The 14,226-nt window shown below is 43.7% G+C and overlaps 1 protein-coding gene across 1 annotated transcript; it reads left to right on the top strand.

Moving 5' to 3' along the window:
• The first annotated feature begins 1,308 nt into the window (after nt 1-1,308).
• dnase2b (deoxyribonuclease II beta) lies at nt 1,309-13,236 on the top strand. The gene is made up of 6 exons (XM_059985214.1): nt 1,309-1,415; nt 3,012-3,189; nt 4,471-4,549; nt 9,954-10,115; nt 11,001-11,198; nt 11,850-13,236. Exons 1-6 carry the CDS (start codon nt 1,309-1,311, stop codon nt 12,185-12,187), a joined length of 1,062 nt encoding a protein of 353 aa, XP_059841197.1. The 3' UTR covers nt 12,188-13,236.
• Nucleotides 13,237-14,226: the final 990 nt, after the last annotated feature.

Genomic DNA, 14,226 nt, shown 5'->3' with positions numbered 1-14,226 from the left:
GCCACTGCGCAGGATCAGAGAAAGCTGCTGTGGATTGTAAACTCAGCCAGGTCCATCATGGGCACTGGCCTCCCCAGCATCCATGAAGCTTCTTCTCATTACTATCAGCAAGGAGGAGGGGCAGGAGCCTGAAGACATATATTCAATGTTTTAGGAACAGCTTCTCCCCGTCTGTGGTCCATGAACCCATGAATACAACCTCACTATTTTGCTCTTTTTTTTATAGCTTTTAAAAATATATTCTTATTATAATTTATAGTAATTTTTATGTATTGCACCCTACTGCTGTTACACAACATACGCTATGTCAGTGACAATAAACCTGATTCTGATCTGACTTGCGGGCTGCCCCAGCCCATCCTTTGATTGTGTTGGCTGTTTCACGTATATTTCAATGTCCGTGTGAGAATTGAATGAGAAACACAGAGACTGTGCAGATACTGGAAATCCAGAGGCCCTGAAGAAGGGCCTCGGCCCGAAACATCGACTCCTTATTCCTTTACAGGTGTCCCCTACCTGGGGTCCATGGACACCATTGTTAATGGTCAGGCTCTGAGCCATAAAGGCTTTGAACACCTGATTTCCTTTGATGCTGCTAGACCCTCTGAGTTCCTCCAGCGTTTTGTGTGTGTTAAATAAATGAATCTGAATCTGATTCTGGTTCATGTTCTACGTCTAAAAGCTGAATCCAGTTCTATTTTCTTTCAAAATTATAAAAAAGTTAGAAACTCCAGAGGGATGAAGCTTCACATCTCAGCTTCAATTTTTCAAATTTCTAAAATTCAAAGTTAAAAGTAAATTTGTTATCAAAGTACATATAATGTATGTCACTATACAGTGCTGAGATATGCTTTCTTGCAGGCATACACAATAAATACATAGAAATACAATGGAGTCCGTGAAAAACTACACACAAAGACTGGTGCAAAAGAAGACAAACAGTGCAAATTTAAAAACTAAAAGTAATAATAAATAAATACTGAGAAGATGATTTGCAGAGTCTTTGAAAGTGAGTCTGTAGGATCAGTTCAGAGTTGAGGTGAGTGAAGTTATTCGCACCAGCTCATGCGATCTACCTCCCTGTGTTTTGAAGATGTTGATCTCCGCAGGCGCGTGAAGAAGGCAAACAATTTCAAAGCTCAGCAGAGAGTATGCAAAGAGGGACCATTAACTCTTCATGAAGTGATTTAATACAGTGTCACTTCTGCTTTCATAATGACAATTCGGCAAATTGATTCTGGCTGGCGACAGCTTTCTCTGCAGGGGCGACCATCAGAGATTTAGATTGCTAATTGAGCGGCTTCCGAAATGGGGGCAGAAGTTGTTTGTTCTCTGATCTTTCTGATAACAGCTCACGCTGTTCCCAGTGTGGCTGAGATCTCCTGCAGAAATGAGTTGGGCCAAGCAGTGGATTGGTGAGTACAACCATGGTGGCTGCACACGGAACACACCAGCTTTAAGCTCACTTCTGAGGGACTCTACAACTCGCGGTTTCAGAATTCTTTATTATTATTTACACTATTTGTCTTTTTTGCACTTTGGTTGTTTGTCAGTCTTTTCTATCTACAGTTTCTCATAAGTTCCATAGTATTTCTATATTTTCCTGTAAATGCTTGCAAATAAATGAATCTCAAGGTAGTATTTGGTCACTATACAGTTCGTGGCTCCTTAAGGTGGGTTGGGGTGGTAATGGGGGGGACAAGCTCCCACTACCTATTAAAGGCCTTCGATGGTTATTGTCTCAAGTAGCTCTGACAACTGAATCGAGCTGCTGGCCTTCACGTGTGGCTTAGCGGCTAAGCACGGTGAAACAGTTTCTACTGACAGGAGCAGGGGCAAAGGCGGGTTAGTGGCACCTTAAAACCAGTCGCTCTGGGCCGATGGGGCTCATCAGTTGTGATTGGCAGCTCATCTCGGAGAAGGGAAACTCTGATCTGCATTGTGGGTATACTCACTCATGGGGAAGACTTCAGGAGTAAATCCCATGGGAAAAATCCAGAGCTGAAATCCTTAAGGCAGTCTTACATTCAGTACAAGACTGACTGATTACTCCTGCGATGCCACTTGTGTCAAATTGTATCAGTCTCTGCCGTTCCTTTGGTGAGGGGGAGCCATTTTGCTCTTCCAGACCGTGCAAGAACTTGTGCTCCATTTAACCCTCATCGTGTCTTTCTATATCTTAGCATTTGGCATGAACTTTGCAGCGTAAATGGGGAATGGATGTACTCAGGGAAGAGAACAGGTGAAATGTGGAGGTTGTTTCGGAAACTCTTGCACAGGGTTCTGGGTAGGTCTGTCCCACTGAGTCAGGGAATGACTGGTAGGGTGAAGGAACCAAGATTGACAACAGATGAGGAAAATCTAGCCGAGGAAGAAGGATGCTTACTTAAGGTTTAGGAAGCAAGGATCAGACTCTAGGGCTCTAGAGAGTTATAAAATAAGACAAGAAGGAGCTTAAGAACTTAAGGACATAGAAGAGATAGGAGGAGGCATGAGAAGGCCTTACTGAGTAGGACAGGGAAAAGCCCAAGGGATTCTACACATATGTGAAGAACAGGAGGATAACTAGAGTGAGGGTAGGACCAGTCAGGGATAAAAGAAGAAATGTGCCTAGAGTTGCAAGAGGTAGATGATGTCCTTGCTTCAGTACTCAACATTGACAAACGTGAGGACAATGTAAAACAGGCTAATATGCTAGAACATGTTGACGTTAACGAAGAGCATGTGCTGGAAAAAAATTAGGGTCGATAAGTCCCCGGGGCTGCATGGGATATACCCCAGGTTACTCCAGGAAGAAGAGGAGGAGATTGCTGCCCTCTTGGTGATGATCAAGTGGGTGGGTGGGTGGGTGGGAGAAAAGGGGTATGAAGTGAGAAGCTGGGAAGTGACAGATGGAAAAGGTGAACTGCTGAAGAAGGAATCTGATAGGAGAGCAGAGTGGACAGTTGGAGAACGGGAAGCCGTTCCTGTGCTGTTTACTATAAATGAATTCCTTATGAATATCCTCCTAGGTTTGCCATGTACAAGCTGCCCAGGGTCATGGAACATCAATCTGCTGGGCTGGGACTGAGATATATGTACCTGGATCCATGGACTGCAGACTGGCAGCAAGGTAAATACCTTGTCAACACAACGGAGAGTGCGGTGGGGAGAACCTTGCAGCAGCTCTATGCCAACAATCAGTCAAAGGTGAGTGTTAACAGTGTAACGTGATCAAACTCAAAGTTCAAAACACGTTTACTGTACTGTCAAAGTACATGTACATCTCCTTATCCTTTATCCTCCAGAGCATTCCATGGGTGTGATGGCATAGTGGTTAAAAATTAAATCCAGAATTTGAGGTCAAATCCCATGAAGGAACTAAATTTATGTAATTAAATACATCTGGAATTTTTTAAAAATCAAACCTTCCTAATAGATACCACTGAATGGTTGAAAAATGCATCTGGTCTTCAGAGATTAGATTAGATTAGCTTTGTCACATGTACATTGAAACATCCATGTAACTGTCCAAAGTAATTACAGAAAGGCATCCCGGCAGATGGGGTTCAGCAGCCGTGGTGGGCAGCTCACCTAGGAGAAGGAAAACTCTGATCTCAAACCTCCGCTGCCTTGTGGCTAGACCCACTCATGGGGGAGGCTTCGGGAGTAAACACCAAGGAGAAATCCAGAGCTGGAGTCCCTAGGGCTGCCCTACACTGAGTTCAACACTGACTGGCAACTCCTGCAATGCTGCTGGTACCAGACTGTGTCGGTCTCTGCCATTCCTTCAAATTCACCAGCTGTGTGGAGAGGGGGGAGCTAGGTGCAGGGGCAACAGTTTTCTCTCCATATTGTACTGCCCTGTCTTGGGGTTTCACTGAATGCAGCTAGGACGCAACATCCATGGTCGACCCCGATCAACGGAGGGCTTCAACCCCAGGGGGATCTGGAGTCTTTAATTTCTCCCTGCAACATGTGCTCCTCATCCTTGGCAACAATGAATTTCACTTGCCACTTACACACCCAATTTGTTGCCTTGCTGTGTCAGTAGGTCTCTATCTTACCTGCTCATCAAAAGCCACTTCCCCCTGCTAGGGATTAGCCCGTTTAAGAGCCTCCCACAGGCTGATGCCAGCTGATGACATCATGACGCAGGAAGAATATAAATCTAGTGCACTGAAAGCACCTGGCTATGTTTTGCTCTCTGGGCACTGTGGACCAGGTTGTGGATGGTTGCCATGGAAACAGTGGAAGTGTGCTGCAGCAAGACGGGCCCAGGCGCACATTTTAGAAAAGTCTTTGTAACTGAGTGTAACTTGAATGGTTTACTGAATGCTTAGTGTTTTTCTTGTCCTATAAATAAATGGGTTACTTACCCAAGGGTGTCCAATCCTGATTTCACACAACAATTGTCCAGTTATGCTCGTGCAGTTTTAAGGAACGCTTTGCTTGGTTCAGTGTCTGTCATCATTTTCTCCTTGGAAACAGGTCAACGACCATGCTTATTTTATCTACAATGATGCTCCGCCATCGATGCCTTACGACATGTTCCATGGACACACAAAAGGTAACTAAATTAAAGATTAAAGATTAGCTCTGCTTGTCACATCCACGTCGAGACATGCAGTGAAATGAGTTGTTTGCATCAATGACAGGCACAGTCAGAGGATTGTGCTGGGGGCAGCCCACAAGAGTTGCCAACTTACTAACCCTAACCCGTACATCTTTGGAGTATGGGAGGAAACTGGAGCACCTGGAGGAAACCCACATGTTACGGGAAGAACGTACAGACTCCTGACAGACAGTGGCAGGGATCGAACCCTGACTGGTGATTGCTGGTGTTGTAAAGCATAACGCTAACTGCTCTGCTACTGTGCAGCCCCTTTATTGGATTAGAGAGCATGTCTTATGAAGATCGTTGAGTGAGTTAGGGTTTTTCTGTTGGGAGCGATGGAGGATGAGAAGTGATTTGGTAGATGTGTATCGGATGATAAGACATGAAGACTGGTTAGCCAGAGACATTTCCCATGCTGACAATGACCAATACCACAGGACATTGTTTTAAAATGACTAGAGAGGAGTTTAAGGGAGAAGACAGAGGTAGGTTTATTAACTGAGAAAGTGGTAAGTTCAAAGTTCCAAGTAAAGTTATTATCAAAGTACATACACATTCAGCAGCCACTTAATTAGGTACCAGATACAGTGAAAACTGAGTGCATGATTGTGATCTCCTGCTGCTGTAGCCCATCCACTTCAAGGTTCGACGTGTCGTGCATTCAGAGATGCTCTTCTGCACACCACTGTAATGTACGGTTATTTGAGTTACTGTCACCTTCCTGTCAGTTTGAACCTATTTGGCCATTTTCCTCCGACCTCTCTCATTTACAAGACATTTTCACCCACAGAACTGCTGCTCACTGCCATTTTTCTTCTTTGTTTTTCTGCACTGTTCTCAGTAAATTCTAGACAATTGTATGAGAAAATCCCAGGAGTTCAGCAATTTCTGAGATACTCAAACACTGATCTGGTACCAACAATCATTTCAGAACCAGAATCACTGTGAAATGTGTTGTTATGTGGCAGCAGCGCACTGCGATACATAATAATAATAATAATAAACAGTGAACTACAGTAAGTATATATATATATATATATTAAAACATTAAGTTAGATTGGAGCGTAGAAGGTTGAGGGGGGATTTGATCGAGGTATTTAAAATTTTGAGAGGGATAGATAGAGTTGACGTGAACAGGCTGTTTCCATTGAGTGTAGGGGAGATTCAAACTAGAGGACATGATTTGAGAGTTAGGGGGCAGAAGTTTAAGGAAAACACGAGGGGGTATTTCTTTACTCAAAGAGTGATAGCTGTATGGAATGAGCTTCCTGTAGAAGTAGTAGAGGCCAGTTCAGTTGTGTCATTTAAGGTAAAATTGGATAGATATATGGACAGGAAAGGAGTGGAGGGTTATGGGCTGAGTGCGGGTAGGTGGGACTAGGTGAGATTAAGGGTTCGGCACGGACTAGGAGGGCCAAGATGGCCTGTTTCCGTGCTGTGATTGTTATATGGTTATATAGATAAATAGTGCAAAAGGAGAAAAATAAAGAGGTGAGGTAGTGTTCATGGGTTCAATGTCCATTCAGAAATCTGATGGCGGAGGGGAAGAAGCTGTTCCTGAATCACTGAGTGCGTGCCTTCAGGCCCCTGTACCTCCTCTTTGTTGGTAGCAATGAGAATAGGGCATGTTCTGGTGATGGGGGTCCTTAAGGAAATGCTGCCCTTTTGAGGCATTGCTCCTTGAAGATGTCCTTAATGCTGGGGAGGCTAGTGCCCATGATAGATCTGACCGACTTCACAAATTTTTGCACATTATTTGGATCCCTTGGCCCCCCCATACCAAACAGTCAGAATGCTTTCCGCAGTACGCGTGGAGAAACTTGCGAGTAACTTTGTTGACGTGCCGAATCTCCTCCGACTCCTAATGAAGTGTAGCCATTGTTGTGCCTTCTTTGTAACCGCATCGATCTGTTGGGTCCAGGTTAGATCTTCAGAGATGCTGTCACCCAGAAACTTGAAATTGCTCACTCTTTCCACTGCAGATCTCACGGTCAGAGTCATTCCTTCCCCATTCTGATGTTTGGTCTGAATAACAACTGAACTTCTTGACCATGTCTGCATGCTTTTATGCATTGAGTTGCTGCCACATGATTGGCTGATTAGATATTTGCAATAATGAGCGGTGTATGGGTGTACCTATTAAAGTGGCCAATGAGTGTATGTCACCATAAACTGCCCTGTGGACGTTTACAGTAGTTTAAAACAAATACAAAAGAATCAGTGTAAAACTGCACACAGAGTCAGAGAAAAAACTAATGTGCAAATGCAGGAAGGGAAAAAAACATTTAAATAAGTAATAAATTTCAAGAACATGAATTGTAGAGTCCCTGAGTTGTGAATTCATAGGTTGTGGGAACAGTTGAGTGCTGAGGTGAGTGAAGTTATCCCCTCTGGTTCAGGGTCCTGACGGTTGAGGGGTAATAACTGTTACTGAACTTGAGGTTCCTATACCTTCTTCTGTCCAGGTGGGTAAACTGATGTACTGGGCAGTTTGACTAGCCGTTGTAAAGCCTTCCTGTAGTGCTAATTAATTATTGAGATACGGCATGGATCAGGTTGTGCTGGCCCTTCGAGCCACACTGCCCAGCAACCCCCGATATACCCTAGCCTACCAACCAGCATGTCTTTGAAGTGTGGGAGGAAACCCACACAGTCACGGGGAGAACGTACAAACTCCATACAGACAGTGGTGGGAATTGAACCCGGGTCGCTGGCACTACAAGCACTGCGCTACCGAGCTGCCCCATGCAGTGATGCAGTACGTTAGGGTGCACGTGTAGAAGGTGAGTATTGGTATGCATACTCCAGCTCAGAAAGAACTTGAACATGTATTTGAATAATCTAAACAATTGTGAAAGGACATTACTTATTAACTTACTGTTGTTGACCATTGACCAGCCAACCTCATGGCCCTACCACAGATATACACCAGGGTGACAAGAAGTAAACACACACTGTTTTCTCCCAACAAGCTAATGTTACGGGATGAATTTGTCACTTTTAAACTTCACTTTTGTAGTTTCCTCTTCAAGTTTGATTCAATCGTTTTGTGAATTCACCATTTGTGGCGAGCTCTCAGATCTCATGTCAGTGAGCTTGTGAGTCAAGACCACTGTTTGCCAAATAATTAAAGTTCAAAGCTCAAAGTTGAAAGTAAATTTATTATCAAAGTATATCTGTCACCAGATATAAACCTGAGATTCATTTTTTTGTAAACATTCATGATAAATACAAAAAACACAATAGAATCAGTAAAAGACCACACCCAACGGGATGGACAAACAACCGGTGTGCAAAATTCAACAAAATATGTAAATAGAAAAATAGAAAACCTACAGCACAATACAGGCCCTTCGGCCCACAAAGTTGTCCCGAATATGTCCCTACCTTAGAAATTACTAGACTTCCCCATAGCCCTCTATTTTAGGGCTATGTACCTATTCATGTACCTATCCAAAAGTCTCTTAAAAGACCCTATCGTATCCTCCTCCATCACCATTGCCGGCAGCCCGTTCCATGCACTCACCACTCTCTGAGTAAAAAACTTACCCCTGACATCTCCTCTGTACCTACTCCCCAGCACCTTAAACCTGTGTCCTCTTGTGGCAACCATTTCAACCCTTGGAAAAAGCCTCTGACTATCCACACAATCGATGCCTCGCATCATCTTATACACCTCTATCAGGTCACCTCTCATACAAAAAGAAAGAAATAAAAAGAATTATTAATAGCAATAAATATTAAGAATGTAGCCTTGATAAAAGTAGATGTGGAGAGGATGTTTCCTATGGTGGGAGTGTCTAAGGCCAGAGGACACATCCTCAGAGTAGAGGAGCATCATTTTAGAACGGAGATGAGGAAGTATTTCTTTAGTCTGAGTGTGGTGAATCTGTGGAATTCTTTGCCACAGGCAGCTTTATGTATATTTAAGGCAAAGGTTGATAGATTCTTGATTGGTCAGGACATGAAGAGATATGGGGAGAGGGCAGGAGATTGGGGCTGACGAAAATTGGATCAGCCTTGATGAAGTAACAGAGCAGACTTGATGGGCCAAATGGTTTATTTCTGCTCCTACATCTTAAGGTCTTATTGTCTTATGAAAAGCCCTGAAGTAATTCCATAGGTTTTGGGAACAGTTCAGTAATGGGGCAAGTGAAATTGAGTGAAGTTATCCCCTCTAGTTCAAAAACCTGATGGATGAAGGGTAATAACTGTTGCTGAAAATGGTGGTGGGGGGTCCTGAGGCTTCTGTACCTCCTTCCTGATGGCAGTAGCTAAAAGAGAGCATGTCCTGAACCATGGGGATCCTTGATGATGGGTGCTGCTTTCCTGCAATATTTAAACCTAGGAACAGCACAGCTAAATTCAAGATTCAAGTTTATTTATCCAAATGCACATTGAAGCAATCAGTGAAATACATCATTTCACAACATATGCTGGTGATATTAAACCTGATTCTGATTTTGATTGCAGAAGTTGCTGATAAGGCTGGATTTGAAATATTGCGCTCAGTTTTGGGCACCGTGCTGTCGAAGAGTCGCAGGGTTCTCACCACCAGCTTCAGAAACAGTTATTATCCCCTCAGCCATCAGGCTCCTGATCCAAAAGGGATAACTACACTCAGCTTCACTGAAATGTTCCCACAACCTGACAAAGGGTCTCGGCCCGAAACGTCAACAGTGCTTCTCATTATAGGTGCTGCCCGGCCTGCTGCGTTCCACCAGCATTTTGTGTGTGTTGCTTGAATTTCCAGCATCTGCAGATTTCCTTGTGTTTCCACAACCTATGGACTCACTTTCAAGGACTCTTCATCTCATGTTCTCGGTGTTTGTTGATTATTTTTTATTATTATTGTTTCTTTCTTTTTGTATTTGCAGCTTGTTGTCTTTTGCACATTGAACACCCAAGCTAGTGCGGTCTTTCATTGATTCTATTATGGACATAGAAGATTGAAGGATGATCAATCTTCTCCAAGAGGTGTATGAAATCATAGTGTTATGTTTTGTAACTTCAAAACATTCAACTGACTCAAAGGAAGACATGGGAGTCTGAAATGCTGGTCTAACTTTGTGTTTTACTTTAAGTGAGGCATGCACGTATCACATGGTAATGTGATGATGTATGTAATTCACAAGTAACCTGTAATGAATTATCTAAATGAACAAAAATGCTTAATCAAACTATACATATAAGATTTCTCAAATATTACTGAAATAATAAATACACAACAGATAGAAAGTATGTCATTTTCTCAGCATTGGGATATCAAGAATAGCCTAATTCTACTCCTAAGTCTTATGGTCTTTTGGAGACTGACATTTATGGTGATTAGTGCTCCACTGTCTTCTCATTACAGGGGTCCTGATGTTTGACAAAATCCAGGGATTCTGGCTGACGCACAGTGTGCCACACTTCCCTCCCAATGTCACAGATGGGTACGCTTGGCCGTCGTCTGGACGGCGAAACGGACAGACTCTTCTGTGTGTTACAATCAAGTACGATCAGGTGACAAAAATCGGTAAGAAATTACTAGCACAAGGGATTCTGCAGAAGCTGCAAATTCACACACTAAATGCTGAAGGTACTCTGCATCTATAAAGAGGAATAAACAGTCGACGTTCAGGCTGAGACTCTTCATCATTCTGCTAGCCTCTGCCCCCTTCCTTTCCAGTCCTGATGAAGAGTCCTGAGCCCAAAGCATCAACTGTTTATTCCTCTCCATAGATGCTGCCTGACCTGCTGAGATCCTCCAGCATTTTGTGCATGGTACTCTGGCAAGGAATTATACTGTTCCTTGCCAACATGAGTCTTTTGTAACATGTTCTGGTCGCCTCATTATAGAAAGGACGCAGAGAGGGTGCAGACGATACTAACGGGATTAGAGAACATGTCCAATGAGGAAAGGTTGAGTGAACTAGGGCTTTTCTTTTTGGAGTGAAGGAGAACGTGAGGTGAGTTGATATAGAAGTTTATAGATGATAGATCAAGTGACTTTTTTCCCACGACCGAAAAAGAGACATTTCTCAGAGACTTTTTTCCCCATGGTGAAATAACTAGTATGAAGGAGCATAATTTTAAGGTGATTGAAAGAAAGCACAGGACGGATGTCAAAGGGAAATGTTTTATTATGCAGAGTGGAACGTGCTGCCAGGGGCGGGGGGGAGGTAGCGGCAGATATATTAGGGACATTTAAGAGACTCTTAGATAAACACGTGGAAAGAACACTGAAGGAATATGTGGGAGAGAAGGTTAGAATGATTTTGGAGTAGGTCAAAAGGTTGCCACATTGTAGGCCAAAGGGCCTATGCTATAATGTTCTGTGTTCTATGTTTTGGGGGTAATCAGATGTAAAAACTTTCTCGGAGGTCACCCTCCTAACGGACATGACCCTCTGCCCTTGCAGGAGACCAGTTTTTATACTCGAACCCTCATGTCTACAGTTGGACTCTTCCTCACCGCTTCCTGCCCGAGCTGTCCAAACTGCAGATTGTGTCGAAAGGTGGCAGCACAGCCAAGTCTCCGTGGAAACGGCACACCAAACTCACATCCCTGGGGGGAGTCCAGTTCCAGAGCTTTGCAAAGTACAAGCTCTTCGGGGACGGTAAGACCAAAGTAAAAGTCAAGTTTACTGGCAGATGCACAAGTCCATGTCTGTACAGGTGCAATGAAAATCTTCCCTGCAGCAGTGTCGCGGAACCAGAGCATCAGATAAACAGCATTCACAAAAAAAGAACATAAACTAAGTTATAAACAAGATTTACAAGAATGCAATTAGTACATTAGTAATTTTAGTGCAGAAACGCACAGTTAGCATCTCAGGAAATTAAGGACATAAACAGAGCTTTTGGCACATTGGCCTTTATACAGGAGGTGGGATGTTATGTATAAGATGTAGGTGACCTAATTTGGAGTATCACAAACATGACAAAATCTGCAAATGCTGGAAATCCAGAGCAATACAGACCAAATACTGGAGACAGAACACTGGCAGCATCTATGGAAAAGAGTAAACAATCAGCATTTCGGGCCAAGACCCTTCACCAGGTGAGAGTGTGGAATGAGCTGCCAGTGGAAGTGGTGGATGTGGGTTTGATTGGGTATGGAAGAGTAGGGTCCAGGTGTGGGCTGATGGGACTAGGGGGAATAATAGTTTGGCAAGAACTAGATGGGCCAAAGGTCCTGTTTCTTTGCTGTAGTGTTCTAAGATACTTTCATGCAAACACCACGTTCATTGTCACAAGTTCTCTTTCAGATATATACACGGCATGGGCGGCTCAGTTACTGGATACGGATTTATTGGCTGAAACCTGGAACATTGGGAAGTATCAGCTGCCATCCAACTGTTCCCTCCACAGATACGTCTACAATGTCGTGAAGGTCCAATTGCCGGGGCCCGCTTCCTTCCCTTCGACCCATGACCATTCCAAGTGGTGTGTGTCCCTGCAACCCTCCGATGGGTGGGCTTGTGTCGGAGATCTCAATCGCGCTGAGGGCCAGATGTGGAGGAGTGGCGGGCTTCTCTGCACGCAGAATCCCTTGCTGTACAAAGCCTTCAGACAATCTGTGTCCCTGTACAGGAATTGCTCGTGACGCTCTGTGATGTAACGGGGAGAATTTTGAAGTTGAGGTTTAACAGCTACTTCAGAACCTGGAACATTACAGCACAGCACAGGCCCATCAGCCCACCATGTTTAGCCGACCTTTTAACCTATTCCAAGAAGAATCTAACCCTTCCCTTCTATATAACCCACCATTTTCTAACATCACAGCCTAGTTTGGGAACAGCAATGTCCTTGGTGCAGGAGCCTATCTAAAACTCCCTTCAATGTCCATAATGTATCTTCCTCTACCGCCATCCCTGGCAGTGCGTTCTACACACCCACTACTTTCTGTGTAAAAAACCTACCTCTGACATGCCCCACTACGCTTTCGTCCAATCACTTTAAAGTGGTTTCCCCTCATATTGGCCATTTCCATTCTAGGACAACGTCTCTGGCTGTCTACTCTGTCCATGCATCTTATACACCTCTATCAAATCATATCTCATTCTCTTATGTGCCAAAGAGAAAAGTCCCAGTTCACTTAATCTTTCCTGATAAAACACACATTCTAATCCAGGCAGCTTCCTGGTAAATCTCCTCTGCTCTCTCTCTCTCTCTCCTTCTATTTAACCAGATCTGAACACAGTTCTCCAAGTGTGGTCTAACCAGGGTTTTATAGAGCTGCAACATTACCTCATGACTCTTGAACTCAATCCCCCAGCTAATGAAGGCCAACACACTGTATGCATTCTTAACCACTGCACCAGCTTGCGCGGTAACTTTGAGGGATCTATGAGCGTAAACCCCAAGAACCCTCTGTTTCTCCACTTTGCGAAGAATCCTGTGATTAACCTTGTATTCCGCCTTCAAGTTTGACCTTCCAAAGTGAATCACTTCACACTTTTCCAGATTGAACTCCATGTCCCTGCTGTTCTGTGGGCGGAAGTGGGATGGCAGCTTTGTGAGCGTCATCCCGAGTGGCGATGAACTGTGTTCCCTTTATGGTACTCGGTTCGGGAAAAAGTTGTTGCGTTGTGTTAAGTCGAATTGTTCCCTTGATCTTCAAAAATAAAAATAAAGTTGCTTTGAGTTTGCAAACTGATAACGGAACAGAATTGAGTGACAGCAGAGAACTTCTCAAATTCTCCATTAACACCATCACAGGTAGATAGGGTTGTAAAGGGATCTCTTAGCAGGTTGACTTTTATAAATCAGGGCATTGAAAATGGTGTTTGCTTAGTATTGTCACATGTACAAAGATACAGTGAAAAGCTCATCCTGCGACCGTTCACACATGGACAGAGCTCTATGACTCTGAATCGTACACCACAACTGAATGAACCATGTCATCTTCACCTGTGTTCCCTTCCCAATCTGATCCTGGACAGAGAGGCTCTGAGTTCAAAGTTCAAAGCAGATTTATTACTGAAGTACATATACGTCACCATATGGTACCATAAGACATTGGAGCAGAATTAAGCCATTCAGCCCATCAAATCTCATCTGCCACTCCATCATGGCCAATCCTGAATCCCATACATCTGCCTTTTTGTCATAACCTTTGATGGCCTGACCAATCAAGAAATTTCTGTTTTTAATATATAGACAGTTTTGACCTCCACTGCAGTCTGTGGCAGAGCATTCTACAAATTACTACCCTCTGGCTAATTCCTCTGTACTTTTGTTCTCAAGGGTCACCTCATTCTGGACACCCACACCATAAGGAACATCCTCTCCACGTCCTCCATATCTAGTCTTTCCTACATTCAGTAGGTTTCAGTGAGATACCCCCACATTCTTCTAAATTCCAGTGAGTACAGGCCCAAGCGCTCCTCATATGTTAACCCCCTCATTCCTGGAATCATCCTTGTGAACCTCGTCTAGACTCTCTCCAATGACAACACATCCTTTCTGAGATATGGGGCCCAAAACTGTTGACAATACTCCAAGTATGGCCTGACTAGTGTCTTATAAAGCCTCAGTATTAGCTCCTCGCTTTTATATTCTATTCTCCTTGAAATAAATGCTAACATTGAATTTTACCACAGACTCAACCCGTAAATTAACCTAGAAGTCTTGCACAAGGGC

Source organism: Hypanus sabinus, chromosome 11, assembly GCF_030144855.1.
Source record: "Hypanus sabinus isolate sHypSab1 chromosome 11, sHypSab1.hap1, whole genome shotgun sequence".
Lineage (NCBI taxonomy): Eukaryota > Metazoa > Chordata > Chondrichthyes > Myliobatiformes > Dasyatidae > Hypanus > Hypanus sabinus.
This window is presented reverse-complemented; position numbering and strand designations above follow the sequence as displayed.